Source organism: Chiloscyllium punctatum, chromosome 4 (genome assembly GCF_047496795.1).
Source record: "Chiloscyllium punctatum isolate Juve2018m chromosome 4, sChiPun1.3, whole genome shotgun sequence".
NCBI classification, from domain to species: Eukaryota; Metazoa; Chordata; class Chondrichthyes; order Orectolobiformes; family Hemiscylliidae; genus Chiloscyllium; species Chiloscyllium punctatum.
In genome coordinates this window covers 90,969,794-90,996,420 of record NC_092742.1, presented here as the reverse complement: position 1 = coordinate 90,996,420, position 26,627 = coordinate 90,969,794, and the positions used below count along the sequence as shown (strand labels likewise).

Sequence of the window (26,627 nt, the reverse complement as noted above, 5' to 3'; positions counted from 1 at the left end):
TGTAGCGGGGAGGAAAATTAAGTTGATATATGCTGGTCGGAATCATCAGCTATTTGAAAGGTAATGGGATTCTGTGAGCCCATCTACTTACCCAGACGGGTAGGCTACAAGTCCAGTCTTTGAGTCACATGCAAGACCACTGCTTCCAGAGACCGTGATGCCCAGCACCTTCTCCAGAGTCACCTACAGGAAGAGAAACACAGGCTGCTGTCACAGGTTACTGAGAATCAGAGGATTCACCTTCAATCAATGGGACCCAGGCATCCCATCCATCAATCCCTAACCATCTGGCATTTACAGGGTGGCACTGCATCTGGAGAGTTTTGTGGAGCTGCGTATCTAACTTGTATAAGGAATAAAAGAAAATACTGCGGGGCCCTCATTTTGGATTGATGTTGGCCTCTGTAAACGCAAGCTCATCCAAATGTCCGGCATCAAAACTCATACCCTCTTGAGTTCTTTGGCTGCCCAGGGCTCACTAGATTTTAAAATTCTCGCCAATGTGGTCAAGTCACCTCAGGGCCTAGCCTGCTCCCTGTAATCTCCTCCAGCTGGAATTCACTCAGGACTCTGCAGGCTTTACGTTACTACCTCTTGCACATCCCTGATTTTCTTCACTCTGTGAACAGCAAGTTTCGGCTGCCTCAGCCCTAACTCTTAAAAAAAGAAATTCTTAATCTAACCCTCTCCGCCACGCATTACATTATGTCAGAACCATGTGAGCAGAAACAGAAGAAAACATGCCCAGAAGACACAACACAGAATGGCTGGTCACATCTCAATTCCAAATTGATGAGTCAGAAGATGTCACATACTCTCTGTAAAGGGAAACACATGGATGTACCTTACCTAGATTTCCCGAAGGCATTTGATAATCTGTTACGTGAAAGACTTAAGGTGTAAGAAGTAACATGGAAAGAAAATTGGCTAGTTAACAGGAAACAGCGAGTAGGCACAAATGGATATTTTCCTGATTAGCAAAATGAGCTGAGTGGTACAGGTATCATTGCTGGAGCCTTGATTGTTTACAATTTATAAAAATGATTTGGATGAAAAAAAACCAAAGACATGGAGATTTCAGAGCTCTGAGATGCAGAGAGATCTGGATAGTCTGGTGCACATGTCCCAAAAGGTTAGCATGCAGTTACAGGCAAGTAGTTAATAAAGTGAGTAGAATGTTATGGTTTATTGCGAGGGGAACTAAATGCAAGAGTAGGGAGGGCATTTTTCAATTATATAGGGCATCGGTGTGACCAGAATAGCAGAACTGAGTTTGGCGGCACGGTGGCCCAGTGGTTAGCACTGTTGCCTCACAGCACCAGGGTCCCAGGTTCGATTCCAGCCTCAGGTGACTCTCTGTGTGGAGTTTGCACATTCTCCCCGTGTCTGTGTGGGTTTCTTCCGGGTGCAATCCAAAAGGTGTGCAGGTCGGGTAAATTGTCCATGGTGCTAGGTGCATTAATCAGGGGGAGATGGGTCGGGGTGGGTTGTTCTTCAGAGGGTTGGCGTGGACTTGTTGGGCCGAAGGGTCTGTTTCCACACTGTAGGGAATTGGAGGCCTTATATAAGGACGGATATAAATGCCTTGGAGGAAGTTTAGAGGTCTCCTAGACTAATCCCTGGGATGGGTGGATTGTGTGATGAGGAATGGCAGGACAGGCTGAGCCTATATCTGCTGGATTTTGGAAGAGTGAAAGGCAACGGGGTTGAAATCTACAAGATGTTGAGGGGTCTGAACAGCTGGATGAGGATGCTTCCTCATGTGGGAGAATCGCGAACTGCTTTAAACACAACTTAAAAGCTAAGAGTCATCCATTAATAACAAAGATCAGAAAAATAACTTGCTCAGAAGATCACAAATCTTTGTAACTCTTTGAGTCACAGAGATGTACAGCACAGAAACAGACCCTTCAGTCCAACTCGTCTATGCTGACCGGATATCCCAACCTAATCTACTCCCATTTCCCAGCATTTGGCCCATTTCCCTCTAAACCCTTCCTATTCATACACCCATCCAGTTGCCTTTTAAATGCTGTAATTGTACCAGCCTCCACCACTTCCTCTGGCAGCTCATTCCATACACGCGCCACCCACTGAGTGAAAAGGTTGCCCCTTAGGTCCCTTATAAATCTTTCCCCTTGCAACTTAAACCTACACCCTCTAGTTGGTGACTCCCCCACACTGGGGAAAAGACCTTGGCTATTAACCCTATCCATTCCTCTCATGATTTTATAAACCTCTATGAGGTTACCCTTCAGCCTCTGACACTCCAGGGAAAGCAGCCTCAGCCTATTCAACCTCTCCCTATCACTCTGGAAGAAGAGTCTTTGAATTTCATCTTAAGGCTCAGCTAAATAGGTTCTTGGTAAGGGGGTGAAAGGTTATCGGGAGGTAAGTGGAATGGAAAATTGAGTTTACAATCAGATCAACCATGATGTTAAGGAATACCAAATCAGCATTGATGGACCAATGGCCTTCCCCTGCTCCTAATTTGTATGTTTCGTATGAGACCTTGCTGCCAGAGACAAAGGGGGTCAATTCAGCTCTGCCTCACACAATGCCAAGTAGACAGATACCACGTACAAGGAGAAAATGACCAACCACTGTGAGGCATGCCGTGAACAGCAGTACATTTCATAAAATTAGAGTCTTGGGGATATCGCCATGCAAAGGTAACCATGGTAACAATCCACCGGTGGTAATGAGAGCTGCTCTCACCGAGGACAACTGACTAGTTGCCGTGCTTAGGAACAGCGGCCCTGCCTGTAGCTGTTAGTACTGTCACCAGGGCAAACACACTCCCTGCTACACATCAGTGGGGAGTGTAGCAACCCAATGGCACTCAATCAGCACGACCCTCTGGGATCTTTGAAATGCCTCATTAACTCACGGTGGTATGAGATACCCTGGTCAAAGCAATTCAATTCTTGCACAGAAAAGCGTGCTGTCTAAGCCCGACTTCAACAGCCTGCCTTCCTCCACTCAGGCTCACACGCAAACTGGGCAAGTGGTCAAAAGCAAGTCACAGTTCGTGGCCTTCGGAAAAGGCTGGGAGACAACTGGAGGAGTGGGACAAGAGGGAACATGAACACAGGGCAACACTTCCCACAGGAAGCTTTTTTTATATAAGGTCCTATCGCGCTGCAGTGTTTCATGCCAAAGTCAGTCTGTTCTGTAGTATCCTCCTCAGCAAGATACAGGAAGTCAGAACTTAACCATTTCATTTACCGAGGGCGGGGGGGGGGGGGGGGGGGGCGATCACAGTGGTCACATAACCCAGAGGCCCAGATGAACGCCCTGGGGACATCACTTCAACATCCTCACCACAGCAGCTGGTGGAGTCTAAATTCAATTCATTAATAAATCTGTAATTGAAAGTGAGTCATGGTAACCACAAAAACCATCATCGAGTGTTGGTAACATCGCTGGAGTAGTAAATTCAGACAAAAGGATCAGAGGCAGGTCTGAATTTAGTAAAATCTGGAATTAAAAACTGGCGGATTGGTGGCCGTGTCGTAAAAATCGATCTGGTTCACTCATGCCCTTTAGGGAAGGAAATCTGCCATCCGTACCTGGTCTGGTCGACGTGTGGCTCCAACCCACAGCAATGTGGTGGATTTTTAACTGCCCTTTGAAACGACCTCGAAAGCCATTCAGTTCAAGGGCAATTCAAGATGGGAAACAAAATGCTGCCCTTGCCAGTGACACCCACATCCCATGGAAGTGTTTTTTTTAAAATATCAGCCATGGGTATTTAAATCAGATGATTTGTACATTTCCTAAGTCAATGTACATACAGGTCAATGATCATTTTATGGGTGTTATAAATTGACTGCACATTTAAGGATATTCTGGGACTATTGACCATTCAGCCATGTTGTATGTATTTGTATCCCTTCACCGGTTGTAAGTGACACGTTTGGTGACAGTCTACCAGAAAATGCAATCTATGGTGTGTCTATACCACAAATAGCCAATAAAATGCACAAGTCAGGAGTGTGATGGAATACTCCCCAATTGCCCGGACAATTGCAGCTTTAACAAAATTCAAGACGCTTGACATTATCCAGGACAAAGCAGTCCACTTGAGTGGCACTACATTTATGAACACTCACTCCCCCCACCCCCCACCACCACCACCACCACCAACGCTCAGTCGCAGCAGTGTGTACTATCGGCAAGATGAACTGCGGCTAATCACCAAGACTCCTTCAACAACATCATCATCCAGAACTGCATCGAAAAGGACAAAGGCAGCAGATACATGGGAACACCACCTGCAAGTTCCCCTCCAAACTATACTCAATTATCAGCATCCCTTCAGCGTTTCTGGGTCCAAATCCTAGAATTCCCTTCCTACCAACATTGCAGCTGTCCCCACAACCCAAAGACCGCAGTGGATCAAGAAGGCAGTTCACCACCAGCTTTTATAGGACATCTAGAGATGGGTAACTCATGCTGGCCCAGCCAGTGACTCTCATTTCCTGTGAATGTACATAAAAAAATACATATCCATACTGAGAACACAATTTCTACCTGCACCAGGAACAGCTACGTTCAGGTACCAACAACGCAACCAGTGTCTAGGTAAGGAATGCCAAACATCCCAGCTTCTAATTTCAATTAAGCTGCAAGTCAGCTCCTCACTGAAATAAATATTGCTATTATACGAGGGTGTTCAGCTGCAGGTACCATCAGTGCTTTATACAAATCGGGTCGAATTGGTGAGGGGAAAATCGGACAAATCAGGAAGGGCTGAACATCATAGGGATGTGTAATGGAGATAGGATTTCTTTCCTCTCTCAGGGGTTCGTGAACGTGGAACAAATTTCTCCAGAGGGAGCCAGGGCTCAGGGTCATTGAATAATTTTAAGGTGGGGTTAGATCGATTCTGGACAAACAAGTTTTTGATGCGGGCAGGAATGTCGGATTGACATCAGAACCAGCTGAGTTGGGATCTTATCGAACAGTGAGCAGGCTTGAAGGGGCTGGACGGTCCCACTCTCGCTCCCGTGTCACACGTTTCTTGCGTCAGGATTGTGACCCTCAGCACAGCAGAGACTGTCAATGGGAGGACACTTTATTAGAATGGGGCACTGACTGCGCCCATGTCACAGGGAGTGTCTGAGGTGAGTAGCATAGATCCATTCCGTCGAGTCAGAAACACACATGATGGAGAATGGAGCAGAAGGATTAGTGGAAAGGAACCGATAAAGAGGGAAATGTCTGTGGGAATCGCGAACACGGGCACAAGCAGCAAGAATTGACAGTTCCTGTGCTGTAAATGCTTTGTAAAATCAGCTACCCCTGGTACTGGAAATCAGCAGGCCCTACTGTCCTGGTCCTGACCTCTTCAGTGCCTTTATCACCGGCGCCCAAACTCTCTGCCTTTACAAAAGAAAGTTGAAATAATTTCGTCTGGGCTATGCTGGCCAGTCCAAATCCACCAACATGGAACCTAATACCCCTCCCTCGTTCAATCAATCCACATCCTCGACCAATAGACCCGGTCACAACCCACCCAAAGGTGTGGCAGTGTCCATTCCTCCCTATTTGCCCTGGATGGGTGGAGCTTGTGAGGTTAATACATGGAAATCCAATAAATGTTTTCCGGGGAGGGAAGGTTCCTTCACTCAGTTATTGATGTTACCATGGAAACTGAGGATCATGGGCCTACAGAAACCTATGAGCAAGATCAGCCATCCAAGGAACTCCACGAGGGGAAAAACAAGAGGGAGATTCATGACACAACACACAAAGATAGAAAGTCCACAGGCTGCTCCCAGTAAATAAAACACCCAGTCAGGATTGGCAGGAAACAACTGGCACATGATCAAACCTCACGTAGGCAACTAAAGGCATGTGACATCACTGGGTCCCTGAGGCCCAGCCTGACTAAAGTGAAAAAGCAGAACACGGTGGCTCCTGAACCTTGTAGCTCACTTCAGGCTGTGCTAGGGAAGGTCTTGGGGAGAGGGTCTTAAATACAGAAGTCACCAAGGCAAAAGTGAAAACGGATTTAGTGAAGGAGGAGAACACAGTCCTGAAGAAACCACATCTGTGAGGTGCACTGCGGAAAGTCTCCAAAGATCCTTAGCCAGTGCCTTCCAAACCCACCACCATTTCCACTTAGAAGTACAAGGTCAGCAGATACATGGGAACACCATAGGTTCCCCTCCTCATCATCCAAACTTGGAAATACATCGCCTTCCCTTCACTGCTGCTGGGTCAAAATCCTGGGATTCCCTCCCTAAGCGCATTGTGGGACAACCCACTGCAGGTGGACTGCAGCGGTTCAAGATGGCCGCTTACCACCACCTTCTCAAGGGACAACGAGGGACAGTGATAAATTCTGGCCCAGCCAGTGACGCCCACTCCCTATGAGTGAATAAGCAAAGTAAAACAAATAAACTTGAACACTGAACTCTGCTTTTCTCTCCCCAGATACTGCCAGACCTGCCAAGTTTCTCCAGCAATTTCTACTTTTGTTTCAAACTTACAGCATCTGCAGTATTTTCCTTTGATTTAAGGAGATGGAGCACTGGCTGCGAAGGAGAGAGAAACCAAGTGATAAAACAGATAACCAAAGCGGGATTATGGATGAGGGAAAGACAGGGAGCAAGAGAGGTAAAGATCAAGAGATGCCAAGAGTCAGACGATCAAAGGCGCAGACAGAAAGAGAGAACGAGAAAGAAAGTGAGACCAGAGACAAAATAAGAGGGAGCAAGAGAGCAAGAGACAGAGATACAGCCATTCCCGATGAAGGGCTTTTGCCCAAAACGTCGATTTTCCTGCTCCTCGGATGCTGCCTGACCTGCTGTACTTTTTCAGCACCACTCTGATCTAAACTCTGGTTTCCAGCATCTGCGGGCCTCACTTTCGCCTAGAGATACAGATAGACAGACAGAGGTGAAGCAGGGAACAAAGGGACAGAAATATTGAAGTAAGTGTGCATCAGTGGAATTTGTATGACTTAAAGACTAAGAATTGCAGAGACTATGTGTGTGTGTGTCTGTGTGTGTGTGCATGTGCGTGTATCTGTATGTGTGCGTGTGTCTGTGTGTGTATGCCTGTGTGTGTATCTGTATGTGTGTGTCTGTCTGTGTGTGCGTGTGTGTATGTGTGTGCGTGTGTGTATGTGTGTGCGTGTGTGTGTGTATTTGTATGTGTCTGTGCGTGTGTCTGTGTGTGTATATCTGTATGTGTGTGTATGCCTGTGTGTGTATCTGTATGTGTCTGTGCGTGTGTCTGTGTGTGTATGCCTGTGTGTGTATCTATATGTGTGTGTCTGTGTGCGCGTGTGTATGCCTGTGCATGTGTCTGTGTGTATATGCCTGTGTGTATGCCTGTGTGTGTGTTTGTGTGTGCATCTGTATGTGTGTGTGTGCATCTGTATGTGTGTGTATGCCTGTGTGTGTGAGCATCTGTATGTGTATGTGCGCGTGTGTCTGTGTGTGTATGCCTGTGTGTGTGTGTGTATCTGTATGTGTGTGTGTCTGTGTGTGCATATCTGTATGTGTGTGTGCGTGTGTCTGTGTGTGTGTGCCTCTGTGTGTGCGTGTGTGTCTGTGTGTGCGTATCTGTATGTGTGTGTGTGTGTGTCTGTGTGTGTATATCTGGATGTGTGTGTGCATGTGTCTGTGTGTGTGTGTGCCTGTGTGTGTGTGTGTCTGTGTGTGTATATCTGTATGTGTGTGTATGCCTGTGTGTGTATCTGTATGTGTCTGTGCGTGTGTCTGTGTGTGTATGCCTGTGTGTGTATCTATATGTGTGTGTCTGTGTGCGCGTGTGTATGCCTGTGCATGTGTCTGTGTGTATATGCCTGTGTGTATGCCTGTGTGTGTGTTTGTGTGTGCATCTGTATGTGTGTGTGTGCATCTGTATGTGTGTGTATGCCTGTGTGTGTGAGCATCTGTATGTGTATGTGCGCGTGTGTCTGTGTGTGTATGCCTGTGTGTGTGTGTGTATCTGTATGTGTGTGTGTCTGTGTGTGCATATCTGTATGTGTGTGTGCGTGTGTCTGTGTGTGTGTGCCTCTGTGTGTGCGTGTGTGTCTGTGTGTGCGTATCTGTATGTGTGTGTGTGTGTGTCTGTGTGTGTATATCTGGATGTGTGTGTGCATGTGTCTGTGTGTGTGTGTGCCTGTGTGTGTGTGTGTCTGTGTGTGCGTATCTGTATGTGTGTGTGCATGTGTCTGTGTGTGTGTGTCTGTGTGTGTGTGTCTGTGTGTGTGTGCCTGTGTGTGTGCGTTCTGGGTGGTTCATTATGATTCTAACTGAAGAGATTTAATCATACGAGGCACTCACAGATCTCGCCCTCCCCTGCAGCATTCTTTGGAACTAACCTTGGAGTGATTATTACAGCAGATGTATCAGACCATGCCTTTACTCTGTTCCTAACCTGGGAGAAAGTGTTCTTCACGAAAGATTTTAATGATGACATCGACGCAAGAAGGGTAGCACTTGCAGTTCTCCAGACTAAATAAAGAGTACTTGAAAACAGACTGCGAAGCTAAATTATTTCCACTGTCTCAGCGCAAATTTGCACAGTGCATGTGCGAATGTGACCTAATTAGTATATTTAACTAGCAGCAAACTAAGACTTTCACAACAAGCAAACTTAATGTAACAAGTGTTAATATCAAAAAGCAAAATACTAAAGATACTGATAAGCCAAAACAAAAACAGGAACTCCCGGAAACACACAGCAACTCCCTCAGGAGAGCAGGCAAGTCAGGATAGAACATGGAATTCTCACGACGGAGGTCCATACTTGAAACATGTTTTTCTCTCCTTGCAGATGCTGCCTGCCTGTGTGTCACCTGTTCCCTGATAGTACACAACAACAGCCTGCATTGCTAAACCTTGAATGCAGCTAAACACCCAAATGTGCTGCACAGGATCAAACAAATATTGACATTGATCCAAACAGAGGAGACAGAAGGACAGGTGACCAAACACGTAGCCAATGTGGTCGGTGTAAAGTTTATCTTAAAGAGGAGACAAGTAGAGAAGCAGAGAGCTCTTGAGGGGGCACTGCAGGGTTTAGAACATAGACTGGACGGGGGGGGGGGGGGAAGGTGGATTGGAGGTAGGTTAGCAAAATTACCTAAAATTGCCTGATAAACATCAACATTTATGCTGCATAAATGGAGACAGCTACTTGGTTGCCAAGTGGAATCTGATTGGTAGATGCATTGCCATGGAGAATGCACCACTTAATTATGATTGACAGTTAACTGTCAGGCCTTAATTTTTAAAACAGGCAGGTTGACTCTGATTAGCTGAGACATTGCCCCAAAAAACGAACCAGTGAATGTTGTAACCTATTTTGTGGAGTTGAAATCAGCACATTGCATGTGCCTGTTTTTTTCTGTCTGCAAAGACAGACATTTAAGTGTCAATCATCATTTACCAGTGCATTCTCCTGTACACCCCTACCACAGTCCCCTTGCCAAACAATCAGCACTCTCCCCATATACAGTGCTTTTTTTCCACAGAAATTAATATTCTTGCAAATTATCCTGACTAGTTCAAGTAAGCTGTAACAAAAAGTATCTGTTTTTCTTAAACAATACGCAAGTTCTGTACTGCCTAATGACAAAATGAATTGAACCCAAACTGCTGCGACATAACCAGCTTTCAGTTCCATCGCAATGAACTGGACACATTAAGGAAGGCCGATTTGGAGGTGAAAGGAGAGCAGGGAGCTCTATGAGTCAGTGCTTTTTGAGAAGATTCATAGCTCAGGCTGATAATATGGATGTAAGTTTGCTCACTGAGCTGGAAGGTTTGCTTTCAGACGTTTCGTCACCATGACTAGGTAACATCATCAGTGAGAGTCTCTGGTGAAGCGCTGGTGGTATGTCCCACCTCTCTGATAAAACGTCTTGGTTTCTTAAGGTGGATGATGTCATGAGGGTTAATGTAAATGAGGCTTCGCCGCCGAGTCTTCAACAGCCACTTAAATACGATGCTGGCCAGACATGGGCTTCAAAGTTCAGGAAAAACAGCAATTAAAGGCAGGCAGGTGCAGCTGAGTCCAGAAGCTGTGTAGGCTTTTATAGCACTGACTGTGGGCCAAGGGTAGGAGAGGAGGCTTGCCTGCCCTTTCAAACTAATTCTCCGCTGTGATGGGCAGGTAACCAACTACTGACAAACCTGCAATGTTTCACAGGGCCCTCAATTAGATTAACGTCAGGGGAGATACAGTCAGTAGCACAGGGTGCTTGGGGAGAGGGGTTACTGAGTGTATGGGAGCTGGATTAACACCAGGGGAGATACAGTCAGTAACACAGGGTGCTGGGGGAGAGGGGTTACTGAGTGTATGGGAGCTGGATTAACACCAGGGGAGATACAGTCAGTAACACAGGGTGCTGGGGGAGAGGGGTTACTGAGTGTATGGGAGCTGGATTAACACCAGGGGAGATACAGTCAGTAACACAGGGTGCTGGGGGAGATGGGTTACTGAGTGACAGTGTGAGGGAGCCAGATTAATACCAGGGGAGATACAGTCAGTAACACAGGGTGCTTGGGGAGAGGGGTTACTGAGCGACAGTGTGAGGGAGCTGGATTAACACCAGGAGAGATACAGTCAGTAACACAGGGTGATGGGGGGGAAAGGGATTACTGAGTGACAGTGTGAGGGAGCCGGATTAACATAAATTGAACGATTAATCTGGTGCTTCAGTGGCTGCCCAGTCTCTCACTGGATGTTTTCCCTCAAGATTTCCCAATAAACTATCAAAGTGTGCAAATTAAATAAAAACACTAAACAAAAATATATTATAATAGGGGGAGAAAGCAATAGAAATTAATCAATCTGACTTTGTCATTTACTTTGGAAGGAGTGATGCTCTGAGTGAAAGGGCTGTGTACATCTGTTTTAGGAAGAATAGGGATTTTAGAGAGCCCTGTACCCACATTGTGGCTTGCGCGGTTGTCACCAGACTTAACCTGATGAAAAGTCTCAGGTTTGAAGCGTTATGCGGTTCTCCATCCACAGATGCTGCCAGTTCCACTCAGCAATCCCAACACTGTCCCATTTAATTCTGGTTTTCTCGTCGTGGAATACTTAGCTTTTGCTCCCATTTTCATAGTTTCACTCTGTGATGTTTTGAATCACTGTGCGTCAATTAGTCACACAAAGGGCTAGCCTCAGCAAAACTTAATTAGTAATATGTACCCCTTAGGCTACAAATTCCACAGCTCTTGCTCAAAGTAATATGCTGCAGTTTATTCAGCAAATGTTCAAGTTAACAATCCTGGAGGGAGCACACAAGCAGTTCTTCTGAATTTATTTCACAACGTTCCTCAGGAGAAAGCTGAACCATTTTCTACTGACTCACCAAGCGGTTCAGTAGAAGGAAGTTTTCAAAGAATAACTAAGAAAATCTCGTACGTTTCTCGGCTAAGCGCCCACACTCCATGCGAGGTTCAGTGCTGGAGAGGGGCGGAATCGCTGATAATCTTACAGACCACCTGCCATGAGTTATGGGCCCTTGCCTGAGATTCCTGGCGCACCTTTGATTTATTCCCAAGCAGAGAAAAGTCAAAAAGCAGCAGTCAGGCTCCAGCATCAAAATTCCACGAGCAAACAATTCTCATGGCGAGAAAGACAGGATGTACAACTGAGGAGTTGATTGATACCATCAGCCTGAGAAAATTAGCTCAGAGCCACAGGTAAAAATCTAAACTCTTAAATTACCTAGGGTACAACATAACCTGCAGTAATTTATATTTATGCAATATAATACAGAACATGAACAGGCTCTTTGGCCCACCAAGCCTGCGCTGATTCCAAATCCTCATTTAGACCCACTACTTATTGCTCATATGCAGCTTCTTTCTCTCTGTTTACCTCTCATTCATATGTCTATCAAGTTATGCCTTAAACGTGCCTCTACCACCTCCACTGGCAGTGCATTCCAGCCATCCACCACTCTCTATGTGAAAAACATTCCCCTAAACTTTCCCCCTCTCACCTTGAACCCGTGCCCTCTTGTCGTTGACTTTTCTAATCTGGGAAAAAAAAACAATCTGACTATCAATCCTATCCATGCCTCTCATAATTTTGTAGACCTCTATCAGGTCGTCTGTCAGCCTCCATCTTTCAGGTGAAAACCATCCGAGTTTATCCAACCTCACCTCATAACTAAAACCTTCCAGACCCACCAACATCCTGGGAAACCTTCTCTGCACCCTCTCCAAAGCATCCACATCCTTCTGGTAGTGTGGGGGCCAGAACTACACACGATATTCTAAATATGGCCAACCTGAAGTTTTATACAGCTGCAATATAACCTTTTATATTTGATGCTGTGTGCCTTCTTGACCACTTTATCCACCTGTGTTGTCACTTTCAGGGAACTGTGGACCTGTACGCCCAGATCCCCCGTATGTCACTGATCCTAAGAGTTCTGCCATTTATTGCGGAATTCGCTCTTGAATTGGATCTTCCAAAAGGCATCACCTCGCATGTGTCTGGATTGAACTTTATCTGCCACTTCTCTGCCCAAATCTGCAATCTATCTCTACCCCACTGTCTCCTTTCACAATCCTCCTCACTCTCTGCATCTCTGCTAATTTTGGTATTAAGTCTTGCAGACGTTTCGTCCCCTGTCTAGGTGACATCCTCAGTGCTTGGGAGCCTCCTGTGAAGTGCTTCTGTGATGTTTCCTCCGGCATTTATAGTGATTTGAATCTGCCGCTTCCAGTTGTCAGTTCCAGTTGTCCGCTGCAGTGGCCGGTATATTGGGTCCAGGTCGATGTGTTTGTTGATTGAATCTGTGGATGAATGCCATGCCTCTGTTCTCTAAGAACAGATTCAACAGATTCATCCACTGATTCAATCAACAAGCACATCGACCTGGACCCAATATACCGGCCACTGCAGCGGACAGCTGGAACTGAGAAGCGGCAGATTCAAATCACTATAAATGCCGGAGGAAACATCACAGAAGCACTTCACAGGAGGCTCCCAAGCCCTGAGGATGTCACCTAGACAGGGGACGAAATGTCTGCAACACAAATTCCCAGCTCGGTGAACAGAACCACAACAATGAGCACCCGAGCTACAAATCTTCTCACAAACTTTGGTACTAAGCACAAACTTACTGATCAGACCACTTACATTTTCCTCCAGATCATTTATATGTATTATAAACAACAAAGGTCCCAGCACTGATCCCTGCGGAACACCACTAGTTACTGATCTCCATTCAGAAAAGCACCTTCCACCACTACTCTCTTCTATGACCAAGCCAGTTTTGTATCCATTTAGCTCGCTTGCCTGCATCGCAAGAGACTCTACCTTCTGTACCAGCCTGCCATGAGGGACCTTATCAAATGCCTCACTAAAGTTATGTCGACAACATCCACTGCCTTCCCCTCCTCAATCGTTCATGTCACCTCCTCAAAAAACTCAGTGAAGTTGGTGAGATCACTCACAAGTCCATTCGCTTCCTAATGTGAATAAATCCTGCCTCTCATTATCTTCTCCAACAGCTTCCCCAACACTGAGGGCAGGCTTACCAGCCTGTAATTACCTCGATTATCTCTGGTCCCCTTTGTAAGCAAAGGAACACCTTTGGCCATTTTCCAGTCCTCTGGAAACTTGTCTGAGGCCAAAGAGGAGGCGAACACATCTGTTAAGGCCTCAGCTATTTCCTCCCTTGCTTGCCACAGTATCCTGGGATAGATCCCCTCTGGCCCTGGGGACTTGCCTACCTTAATGTATTTCAAGACACCCAACAATTCCTCGCTCACTATGTTGACCTGTCAGAGTGTATTCACACATCTTTTCCTAACTTCAACATCCCTCACGACCCTCTGTTTAGTGAATTCCGATGTAAAGTACTCATTAAGGATCTGAACCATGTCCTCTGGCTCCAGACATAACCTCCCTCCCTTATCCTTGAGAGGGTCTTCTCTTTCCCTAGCTACTCTCTTGCTTCTAATATATGTATAAAATGCTCAAGGGTTCCCCTTAACCCTCTGGGCTTCTCCGTAGCCCCTTTTAACTCTCCTAACTCCCCATTTGAGCTCCTTCCTACTTTCTCTATATTCTTCAAGGACTTCATCTGTTTTTAGTTGCCTAGACCTTAGATCGTTTTTAGATTAGATTACTTACAGTGTGGAAACAGGCCCTTCGGCCCTATCAGTCCACACCGACCTGCCGAAGCACAACCCACCCAGACCTATTCCCCTATATTTACCCCTTCACCCAACACTATGGGCAATTTTGCATGGCCAATTCACCTAACCTGCACATTTTTGGACTATGGGAGGAAACCGGAGCACCCGGAGGAAACCCACGCAGACACAGGGAGAATGTGTCTCCACACAGAGACAGTTGCCTGAGGCGGGAATTGAACCCAGGTCTCTAGCGCTGCGAGGCAGCAGTACTAACCACTGTGCCACCGTGCCAGCCACGGTTTTTCTTTCATTTTGACTAAGCTGACAACGTCTCCATTATCCAATGTTTCCCGAATCCTGCCATTCCTGTCATTCATTTCCACACTCTATGTCCTGCACTCTAATCAACTGGTCCTTAAAAGACTCCTACAAGTCAGATGTGGATTCACCATCAAACACCCTCAACCCTCGCTCCCAATCTACTTTCTCCCGTTCCTGCCTAATTCGGTTCTAGTTGACCCTCCCCCAATTTAACACCTTCATCTGAGGGCCACTCTTGCCCTTATCCATAAGTATCTGAAAACTTACGGAATTATGGTCACCATTCCCAAAATTCCCCATTTGCTAAACATCAAAATGTCTGAGACAAACTGCGAGTACATCTGACTGCAACAAGGAGGATTTAGGAGTGCTGCAGGAATCTGGAGTTTCCAATATCAAACGCTGTGTTTTGGTGGCATCGAAGCCAACATTGGAGGTGACGGTTCCTGTGAATGAGCAGTGCTAGGTATCTCAACGAGGTAAAAACAATGATTGCAGATGCTGGAAACCAGACTCTGGATTAGTGGTGCTGGAAGAGCACAGCAGTTCCCCGAAACGTCGATTTCGAAGCTACTTGGATGCTGCCTGAACTGCTGTGCTCTTCCAGCACCACTAATCCAGTGCTAGGTATCTGATATGGCATTGTTCTGTCCATAGTGGAGCCTACAGCAAGGTGACGATCATCACACTGAGAATCCCTACAGCATGGAAACTGGTCATTCGGCCCACCAAATCCACACCCGCCCTCCGAAAGGCTTCCCACCCCATCCCCGTAATCCTGCATTTCCCACGGTCAATCCACCCAACCGGCACACTCTCGGGACTGTGGAAGGAAACCCACGTAGTCACAGGGATAATGTGCAAACTCCACACAGAGAGTTGCCCGAGGCTGGAATCGAACCCAGGTCCCTGTCAGGCAGCAGTGCTAACCACTGAGGCACCGCGCCACTCTAACGGACTTGATGGACCACAATATACAAGGCTGTGGACCAAATGCTGAGAGGTGGGATTAAGTAAAAAATGGGCTTGGTGACTAGCTCGGAAACAATGGGCTGAATGGCCTCTTTCCTTCTGAACTAGTGGTTGATAATCTAGCTGCCAAGGTTCAGCAAAGAGGACGAGAGCAATAACCGACTCCCATTTGTGCACATCATGGTAGAATGGAAAACCAACACAGAGGCTCTAATGCAACGAGGGGTACATCGGCTTCCAAGAGATCAATTGTGTTAGGGGTTTCTGTAGTCCGAGGTACAGACAGACGTTTCTGTGGCCAGCAGAGAGAAAGCAGAATGGTGTGTTGTTTCCCTGGTGCCAGGATCAAGGATGTCTCAGAGAGGGCGCAGAATGTTCTCACAGGGGGAGAGGGGCCAGCAAGGGGTCATTGTCCATACTGGAACTAACTGCACAGGAAGGGAAAAGGTTGAGATTCTGAAGGGAGATTACAGAGAGTTAGGCAGAAATTTAAAAAGGGGGTCCTCAAGGGTAGTAATATCTGGATTACTCCCAGTGCTACGAGCTAGTGAGGGCAGGAATAGGAGGATAGAGCAGATGAATGCATGGCTGAGGAGCTGGTGTATGGGAGAAGGATTCACATTTTTGGATCATTGGAATCTCTTTTGGGACAGAAGTGACCTGTACAAGAAGGAGGGATTGCACCTAAATTGGAAGGGGACTAATATACTGGCAGGGAAATTTGCTAGAACTTCTTGGGAGGATTTAAACTAGTAAGGTGGGGGGGGGGGGGGGGGGGGGGACCCAGGGAGATAGTGAGGAAACAGATCGGTGTGAGACGGGTACAGCTGAGAACAGAAATAAGTCAAACAGTCAGGGCAGGGACAAGGTAGGACTAATACATTAAACTGTATTTATTTCAATGCAAGGGGCCGAACAGGGAAGGTAGATGAACTTAGGGCATGGTTAGGAATTTGGGATAGGGATATCATAGCAATTACAGAAACATGGCTCAGGGATGGACAGGACTGGCAGCTTAATGTTCCAGGATACAAATGCTACAGGAAGGATAGAAAGGGAGGCAAGAGAGGAGCGGGAGTGGCATTTTTGATAAGGGATAGCTTAGGGAGGGAGGATATTCCTGGAAATACATCCAGGGAAGTTATTTGGGTGGAACTGAGAAATAAGAAAGGAATGATCACCTTATTGGGATTGTATTATAGACCCCCCTAATAGTCAGAGGGAAATTGAGAAACAAACTTGTAAGGAGATCTCAGCTATATGTAAGAATAATAGGGTAGTTATGGTAGGGGATTTTAACTTTCCAAACATCGACTGGGACTGCCATAGTGTTAAAGGTTTAGATGGAGAGGAATTTCTTAAATGCGTACAAGACAATTTTCTGATTCAGTATGTGGATGTTCCTACAAGAGAAGGTGCAAAACCTGACCCACTCTTGGGAAATAAGGCAGGGCAGGTGACTGAGGTGTCAGTGGGGGTGCACTTTGGGGCCAGCAACCATAATTCTATTTGTTTTAAAATCGTGATAGAAAAGGATAGACCAGATCTAAAAGTTGCAGTTCTAAATTGGAGAAAGGTTAATTTTGACGGTATTAGGCAAGAACTTTTGAAAGCTGATTGGGGGCAGATGTTCGCAGGTAAAGGGACGGCTGGAAAATGGGAAGCCTTCAGAAATGAGATGACAAGAATCCAGAGAAATTATATTCCTGTCAGGGTGAAAGGGAAGGCTGGTAGGTGTAGGGAATGCTGGATGACTAAAGAAATTAAGGGTTTGGTTAAGAAAAAGAAGGAAACATACGTCAGGTATAGACAGGATAGATCGAGTGATTCCTTAGAAGAGTATAAAGGAAGTTGGATTATACTTAAGAGGGAAATCAGGAGGGCAAAACGGGGACATGAGATAGCTTTGGCAAATAGAATTAAGGAGAATCCAAAGGGTTTTTACAAATATATGAAGGACAAAAGGGTAACTAGGGAGAGAATAGGGCCCCTCAAAGATCAGCAAGGTGGACTTTGTGTGGAGCCACAGAAAATGGGGGAGATACTAAATGAATATTTTGCATCAGTATTTATTGTGGAAAAGAGTATGGAGGATATAGATAGTAGCGAAATAGATGGTGACATCTTGCAAGATGTCTAGATTACAGAGGAGGAAGGTTAAAGGTGGATAAATCCCCAGGACCTGATCAGGTGTACCCGAGACTCTGTGGGAAGCTAGAGAAGTGATTGCTGGGCCTCTTGCTGAGATATTTGTATCATCAATAGTCACAGGTGAGGTGCCAGAAGACTGGAGGTTGGCAAACATGGTGCCACTGTTTAAGAAGGGTGGTAAAGACAAGCCAGGGAACTATAGACCGGTGAGCCTGACCTCAGTGGTGGGCAAGTTGTTGGAGGAATACTGAGGGACAGGATGTACTTGTATTTGGAAACGCAAGGACTGATTTGGGATAGTCAACATGGCTTTGTGCGTGGGAAATCATGTCTCACAAACTTGATTGAGTTTTTTGAAGAAGTAACAAAGAAGATTGATGAGGGCAGATGTGATCTATATGGACTTCAGTAAGGCATTCAACAAGGTTCCCCATGAAAGACTGATTAGCAAGGTTAGATCTCATGGAATACAGGGAGAACTAGCCATTTGAATACAGAACTGGCTCAAAGGAAGAAGACAGGGGTGGTGGTGGAGGGTTGTTTTTCAGACTGGAGGCCTGTGACCAGTGGAGTGCCACAAGGATCGGTGCTGGGTCCACTACTTTTTGTCATTTATATAAATGATTTGGATGGGAGCATAAGAGGTACAGTTAGTAAGTTTGCAGATGACACCAAAATTGGAGGTGTAGTGGACAGCGAAGAGGGTTACCTCAGATTACAACAGGATCTTGACCAGATGGGCCAATGGGCTGAGAAGTGGCAGATGGAGTTTAATTCTGATAAATGCGAGATGCTGCATTTTGGGAAAGTAAATCTTAGCAGGACTTACACACTTAATGGTAAGGTCCTGGGAGTGTTGCTGAACAAAGAGACCTTGGAGTGCAGGTTCATAGCTCCTTGAAAGTGGAGTCACAGGTAGATAGGATAGTGAAGAAGGCATTTAGTATGCTTTCCTTTATTGGTCAGAGTATTGAGTACAGGAGTTGGGAGGTCATGTTGCTGCTGTACAGGACATTGATTAGGCCAGTGTTGGAATATTGCGTGCAATTCTGGTCTCCTTCCTATTGGTAAGATGTTGTGAAACTTGAAAGGGTTCAGAAAAGATTTACAAGGATGTTGTCAGGGTTGGAGGATTTGAGCTACAGGGAGAGGCTGAACAGGTTGGGGCTGTTTTCCCTGGAGCGTCGGAGGCTGAGGTCTTATAAGAGGTTTACAAAATTATGAGGGGCATGTATAGGATAAATAGATAAAGTCTTTTCCCTGGGGTCGGGGAGTCCAGAAGTAGAAGGTATAGGTTTCGGGTGAGAGGGGAAAGATATAAAAGAGACCTAAGGGGCAACCTTTTCATGCAGAGGGTGGTATGTGTATGGAATGAGCTGCCAGAGGAAGTGGTGGAGGCTGGAACAATTGCAACATTTAAAAGGCATTTGGATGGGTATATGAATAGGAAGGGTTTGAAGGAATATGGGCCAGGTCCTGGCAGATGGGACTAGATTGGGTTGGGATATCTGGTTGGCATGGACGGGTTGGACTGAAGGGTCTGTTTCCGTGCTGTACATCTCTATGACTCTATAACTGCAGACCAGTGTTTACAGAAAAGACACACACATACACATACGCACACACACAGACACACATACACACACAGACACACACACACACACAGACACACAGACACACTGATACAGACACAGACACACACACACAGATACACACACACGGATACACACACACGGATACACACACACGGATACACACACACACGGATACACACACACACAGATACACACACACACAGATACACACACACACACACACACAGACACACACACAAAGATACACATACATACAGACACACATACACACAGACACACACACACAGATACACATACACACAGACACACATACACACACACAGACACACACACACACAGACACACACACACAGACACACACACACAGACACACACACACACACACAGACACACACACGCACACACACGCACAGACACACACAGAGATACACACACACAGATACACAGACACACACACAGACACATACACACACATATACACACGCACATATACACACACACAGACACACACACACGCACACATATATACATATACACACACACACATACACACACAGACACACACACGCACACATACATACATATACACACACACACAGACACACACACGCACACACACGCACAGACACACACAGAGATACACACACAGACACACACACACGCACACATACATACATATACACACACACACACACACACACACACACACACAATACTCAACTACAGAAGCAACCAGCCCAACACCCACAAACAGAGTTGCCTCAGGCCACCATTCAAACAAGCCACAACACATTGCAGCACCCCTGAAACTACGAGAAGCTGAGGAGAAACACGTATACAATGTATTCAGGAACAACAGTTACCTGATAAGCGCAGTCCACCCATTCCTGCACAACAGTCCTAAACAGGAAGACACAACACGCCTGCAGACTATACTCATCCTGCCATACATGAAAGGCATTTTAGAGATGGCCACCAGACTACTCTGGCCTCCAGGCATCATGGTAGCCCACAAACCTACCACCACACTGAAACAACTACTGATGAATTTGAAGGACCTCGTTCTCAGAACCAGCAGAACGAATGTCATACACGAAATACCCTGCAAGGACTGCAACAAAACTGGCCACCAGGATACATGAGCACTAACTAGTCACCGAAAGACATGACCAACTATTACTGGTATCTATACACACAGACGAAGAAGGACACCAGTTTGACTGGGACAATGCATCCATTCTGGGTCAGGTCAAACAAAGATGCACATGGGAATTCGAGGCATGGCATTCAAATCAGTACTCCATTAACAAACACATCGACTTGGACCCCATTTATCAACCTCTCGGAATCAGAACCGGAAATGATATCACCCACCGCAACAAACTGAGACAGATAAATAGCAGGACCTTCATTCAGCTGTTCGTTGTACAGACAGCAATTTCCTAAGGTTACAATTAAGTATCAGAGCTGAAAATGTGTTGCTGGAAAAGGGCAGCAGGTCAGGCAGCATCCAAGGAGCAGGAGAATCGACGTTTCGGGCATGAGCCCTTCTTCGGGAATCATTTGAGTTGGTTCCTTGTCCCCGTTGTAGGTGAACTCTGCTGAAGGTTAGCTGAAGGTTATGTTGTAATTGGCCTTTATGCCAATGGAAGAGGAAGGAAGAACTGAACCACATCTGGTTGACTCCACTTAAAGGTGGTCTGCCTGAACCTGGGATATCTCCAGGAGTTCTCATGCACCTCCACAACCAACAAGAGTGCTGACAGTCGCTGTACGGTGAAGATTATAGAGTTATCGGAGTCATACAGCACGGCAACCAGTCCATGCTAACCATAATCCCAAACTAAACCACTCCCTCTTGCCTACACTTGGCCCATACCCTTCCAAACACTTCTTATTCATGCACTTATCCAAATGTCTTTTAAAAGTTACGACTGCACCACCACTTCCTCGGGAAGTTCATTCCACATACGAACCACCCTCTGTGTAAAAAGACGTTGCCCCTCACGTCTTTTCAAAATCTTTCTCCTCTCACCTTAAAAGTATGTCCCCGCATCATGTAATCCTCAACCCGAGGGAAAAGACACCTGCCATTCACCTCATCTGTACCCCTCATTATCCGACAGCAGACAAGTGCAAGCCCAGCACCAATGAGGCACCCAGGGGAATCGCTTGTCAGCTCCATCCAAGTTCCACAACCAATACATTGTTGGGGTAGTGGGTGAGGAGGAAGAGCAGGGAATGGAGATGTTTATTCACGAAACAGATTAGCATTTACTGAAGGGGAGTGTTTACTGTGACACGGAGAATGTCAATCTTAATCTTCTCTCCCATATGGGTCTCCCATGCACCATGAAAACTTGCCCCAAACAAACACGAGAGGACAAGATTGACCTGCCTGAGTTCAGCATGGGAGTAAAAAGCAGTGACAAATTTCACAGTCACACTCTGTCTTGATGCTAATAGCAGGGCCCTGAAACGCCTGTTTGATTCATGAACCAGAGTGACCTCCATTGGAGACACCACAAACATATCAGTAACATGATCATTCTCATCCTCTGCAGCAGCTCTCTCTCCGTTGAAACCAGACACCAGTCTCATCAGGTTTATCTCTGAAATAACACCAATGACAAGACCCAATGGTCAAGAGATCTGAAATGACCAAGATCCATACAGGTGCTGCATAGGAACAGCGGCGGCTCTATCGAAGGCGGAGGTTCCCACAATGGACAGCAAATTTTAAATGGGATGGCAAAAGTACTGACCACTCAGGAAATTGCTAGACTGTGCACTGACCACTTGGGACATTGCTAGAATGCACACAGACCAATCTGGACATTGCTAGGCTATGCACTGACCATTCTGGTCATTACTAGAATGTGCACTGACCACTTGGGACATGGCTAGAATGTGCACTGACCACTCCAGACATTTCTAGAATGCACACAGACCACTCTGGACATTGCTAGAATGTGCACTGACCATTCCAGAGGTTTCTAGAATGTGTACTGACCATTCTGGACAGTTCTAGAATGCACACAGACCACTCTGGACATTGGTCAGTGCACACTCTAGCAATGTCCAGAGTGGTCAGTGCACATTCTAGCACTCTGAACATTGCTAGAATGCACTCTGACCAATCTGGTCAGTGCAAGGTGATTGCTGACCACTCTGGACAGGGGTACATTTAGCACTGACCACCCTGGAAAGTGGTGAAGTGAGCACTGATCACTCCTTACTGCAGTGGATTGAGCGCTGACCATTCTGGACATTGCTAGAATGCACACTGACCATTCTGGATAGGGATAGAATGCACACTGACCATTCCGGACAGGGCTAGTATGCACACTGACCATTCTGGACAGGGACAGAGTGAGCTCTGACCAGTCCAGACAGGGTTAGAATGCTCACGGGAACATGATTAGGAAGGGTTTAGAGGGATATGGGCCAAGTGCTGGCAAGTGGGACTAGATTAATTTAGAATAACTGGTCGGAATCGATGCGATGGTGTGTTTCCATGCTGTCCATCTTTATGACTCTATGAAGAATCCAGATGGGAGTGAAGTAACCACACAATGTCCAGCTGGGGTACAGCCAGCAGAGATGATCCAGGGAAGCCATGGCTGAAACAGCACAGGTACAGACAATGTGCTCCCTCCCTCCCTCTCTCTCTCTCTCTGACAAACACATGGAGGCTCAGAGAGAGAGAAAATGCACCTCTCAGGGATCTTTTTGCAAATTCTCTCCAGCAACCTGTCTCTGGATTAGAGTGGTGCTGGAAAAGCACAGCAGTTCAGGCAGCATCTCTCCAGCAACCTGTGTTGACCACTGCACACTTTGCACACATCTCAGCTTGCTCCCCAAACCATGCAGCACGTTAACAGTCCTTTTCAACTGAGGTGCAATACACCGCCGGTGCCTAACAAAGCCCAAGTTGATGTCTTCAACCCCACAGTGATACACGGGGACTGACCAGTCTTCGTGAACACTGACACTGTGCTGTCTCCCAGCCCAGGGAGTGTGTGTGTGTGTATATGTGCGTGTGTACCTGTGTGTGTATCTGTGTCTGTGTGCGCATCTGTGTGTGTGCATATGTGTGTATATCTGTGTGTGTCTGTGTATGTATCTGTGTCTGTGTGCATTGTGTGTGTGTCTGTGTGTGTATCTGTGTGTGTCTGTGTATGTATCTGTGTCTGTGTGTGTCTGTGCATCATGTGTGTGTCTGTGTGTATCTGTGTGTGTGTGTCTGTGAGTGTGTGTGTATGTGTCTGTGTGTATCTATGTGTATTGTGTGTGTCTGTGTGTGTGACTGAGTGTGTCTATCTGTGAGTGAGTGTGTATTTGTGAGTGTGTGTGTGTCTGTGTGTGTGTGTCTCTCTCTGAGTATGTCTATGTGTGTGTGAGTAGTGTGTCTGTGTGTGTGTCTGTGTGTGTGTGTCTGTGTGTGAGTGAGTGTGTCTGTGTGTGTGTGAGTGTGTCTGTGTGAGTGTGTGTGTCTGTGTGTGTGTCTGTGTGAGTGAGTGAGTGAGTGTGTGTGTGAGTGTGTGTGTGAATGAATGTGTCTGTCTGTGAGTGTGAGAGTGAATGTGTGTGTGTATGTGTGTGCGCCTGCGAGTGTGTGTATATCTGTGTCTGTGTATATCTATGTGTGTTGTGTGTGAGTGAGTGTGTGTGTCTGTGTGAGAGAGTGTGCCTGTCTGTGAGTGAGTGTGTGTGTGTATGTCTGTGTGTATGAGTGTGTGTCTGTGTGTGTGAGTGTGTCTGTCTGAGTGAGTGTGTCTGTGTGTGTATGTGTGTGTGAGTGTGTGTGCGTGTGAGTGTGTCTGTCTGAGTGAGTGTGTCTGTGTGTGTGAGTGTGTGTGCGTGTGAGTGTGTCTGTCTGTGTGTGTGAGTGTGTGTCTAAGTGTGAGAGTGTGTATGAGTGAGTGTGTCTGTGTGTATGTGAGTGAATATATCTATCTGTGAGTGTGTGTGTGTGTCTGTCTGTGAGTGAGTGTGTGCGTGAGAGTGAGGGTGTCTGTGTGTGTGAGAGAGTGTGTATGTGAGTGTGCGTGTGAGTGTGTCTGTGTGTGTGTGAGTGAGTGTGTCTGTGTGTGTGAGTGAGTATGTCTGTGTGTGTGAGTGAGTATGTCTGTGCGTGTGAGTGTGTGTGTGAGTGAGTGTGTGTGTGAATGTGTCTGTGTGTGTGAGTGAGTGTGTGTGAGTGAGTGTGCCTGTGTGTGTGAGTGTGTCTGTGTGAGTGTCTATGTGAGTGTGTGCCTGTGTGTGTGTGAGTGAGTGTGTGTCTGTGTGTGTGAGTGAGTGTGAGTGAGTGTGTCTGTGTGTGTGTCTGTGTGTGTAAGTGTGACTGTGTGTGTCTGTGTGTGAGTGTGTGCGTGTGTCTGTGTGTGTGTGAGTGAGTGTGTCTGTGTGTGTGAGTGAATGTGTCAGTCTGTGAGTGTGTCTGTCTGTGAGCGAATGTGTGTGTGAGTGAGTGTGTGTGCCTGTGAGTGTGTGTGTCTGTGAGTGTGGGTGTGAACGTGTGTGTGTGTGTGTGTATCTGTGTGTGTGAGTGAGTGTGTCTGTGTGTGTGAGTGAGTGTGTCTGTGTGTGAGTGAGTGAGTGTGTCTGTGTGTCTGAGTGAGTGTGTCTGTGTGTGTCTGAGTGAGTGTGTGTGAGTGAGTGAGTGTGTCTGTGTGAGGGTGAGTGAGTGTGCCTATGTGTGTGAGTGTGTGTGAGAGTGTGTCTGTGTGTGTGAGTGAGTGTGTCTATGTGTGTGAGTGAGTGTTTGTCTGTGTGTGTGTGTTTCTATGTGTGAGTGTCTGTGTGTGAGCGTGAGTGTGTCTGTGTGTGTGAGTGAGTGTGTCTGTGTGTGTGTCTGTGTGACTGAATGTCTGTGTCTGTGTGTGAGTGAGTGTGTCTGTGTGAGTGAGTGTGTCTGTGTGTGAGTGAATGTGTCTCTGTGTGTGTGAGTGAGTGTGTTTGTGTGTGTGAGTGAGTGTGTGTCTGTATGAGTGAATATGTCTGTCTGTCTGTGTGTGAGTGACTGTGTCTGTGTGTGAGTGAATGTGTTTGTCTGTATGTGTGAGTGAGTGAGTGTGTCTGTGTGTGTGTGTGTCTGTGTGTAAGTGTGTCTGTGTGAGTGAGTGTGTGTCTGTGTGCGTGTATATGTGTGTATGTGTCTGTGTGTGTGAGTGAGTGTGTCCTTGGGTGTGCATGTGCCTCTGTGTGTGTATATGTGTGTGTGTCTGTGTGTGTGTGTGTGTGAGTGTGTCTGAGTAAGTGTGTGTCTGTGTGTGTATATGTGTGTCTGTGAGTAAGTGTGTGTCTGTGTGTATATGTGTGTGTTTGTGTGTGAGTGTGTGTGTCTGTGAGTGAGTGTGTCTGTGAGTGAGTGTGTCTGTGTGTATATATGTGTGTCTGTGAGTGAGTGAGTGTGTGTGAGTGTCTGTGTGTGTGTATATGTGTGTCTGTGTGTCTCTCTGTGTGTATATATGTGTATGTGTATATATGTGTATCTGTGTGTGAGTGTGTATGTGTGTGTGAGTGTGTCTGTGTGTGTGTGTGTGTTCACACTGTCCTGTAGACACTCACCTTGTCAGTGATATTCCTGCCCGCAGTCTGGTGTTTGCTCCTTCGCAGTTTGAGGGAAGGCGAGCGCAGCAGCTTTTTAATCCTGGTGGTGATGGTAGCTGTTCCTAGCTCAGCCATGCTTTCTCAACGCTCTCTTTTACTTTCTCCTCCCTCGGCTTTCCACCCCGCAAACCCCGGGGGGGTTAAGGGGAACCCGGCTGCACCGTCCCCCCCCCAACACCCCCGGGTTTCACCGGCGGAGCGTACGCCGAGCGCCCGCCGCCGCTGCCCGGCTCGCCTGCAGCATTTCCCCGGGATGCTCCGGCTGAGAGCCGGGCAACTCGTCTGGGCGGCGGTGCTGGCACATACACGCTGCCCACACAGCAGACACCTCCTCCCTCCCTCCCTCCCACCCCCCTCCCCTCCCCTCCCCAACCCCCAACCCCAATATCCCACCCCGAGCCCAGCGATCAGAGCTAGCCCCTACCACCACCAGCAACCCCCACCCTCCGCTGCCCCCGATCCCCGAGCGGATCTCACACAGATATCGCCCCCTCCGTCAATGCTCAAACATTACAGACTCGGATTGTGCAGAGGCAGCGAGTGCACAGTGTACAGTATTCACTGGGTCACACCAGTCCCAATGTACCACTCACTGGGACAAAGCCAGTTCGCAGAAATAAGTCGCGTATACTCCCAGGATGGTACACATTACGTTTACACTCAGACTGCTACATGCATTGCTCGTACACCCAAGACTGACACACATTGTAAGTACACCCTGACTAATACGCCTTGCATGAATACCCTGACTGATACAAATTGCAAGTGAACCCAGAGCGATGCACATTGCGAGTACACCTAGACTGATATACTGGATAAAAGCAAATTACTGCGGATG

General features: G+C 46.8%; 1 protein-coding gene across 3 annotated transcripts in view; it reads right to left on the bottom strand.

Annotated features, from left to right (window-relative positions):
• Positions 1-26,116, bottom strand: part of mapkbp1 (mitogen-activated protein kinase binding protein 1) — a 229,896-nt gene extending 203,780 nt beyond the window's left edge. For 2 of the 3 annotated variants that reach the window (XM_072569283.1, XM_072569284.1), the window contains exons 1-2: positions 25,748-26,116; positions 92-183 (exon numbers count right to left, since the gene is read on the bottom strand). In XM_072569283.1, the coding sequence (XP_072425384.1) occupies positions 92-183; positions 25,748-25,864 (209 nt within the window). In that variant the 5' untranslated portion in view covers positions 25,865-26,116. Of the gene's footprint in view, positions 1-91; positions 186-25,747 lie in introns of those variants that run through there. The other variant, XM_072569285.1, reaches the window with a different exon arrangement.
• Between the last annotated feature and the right edge of the window lie 511 nt (positions 26,117-26,627).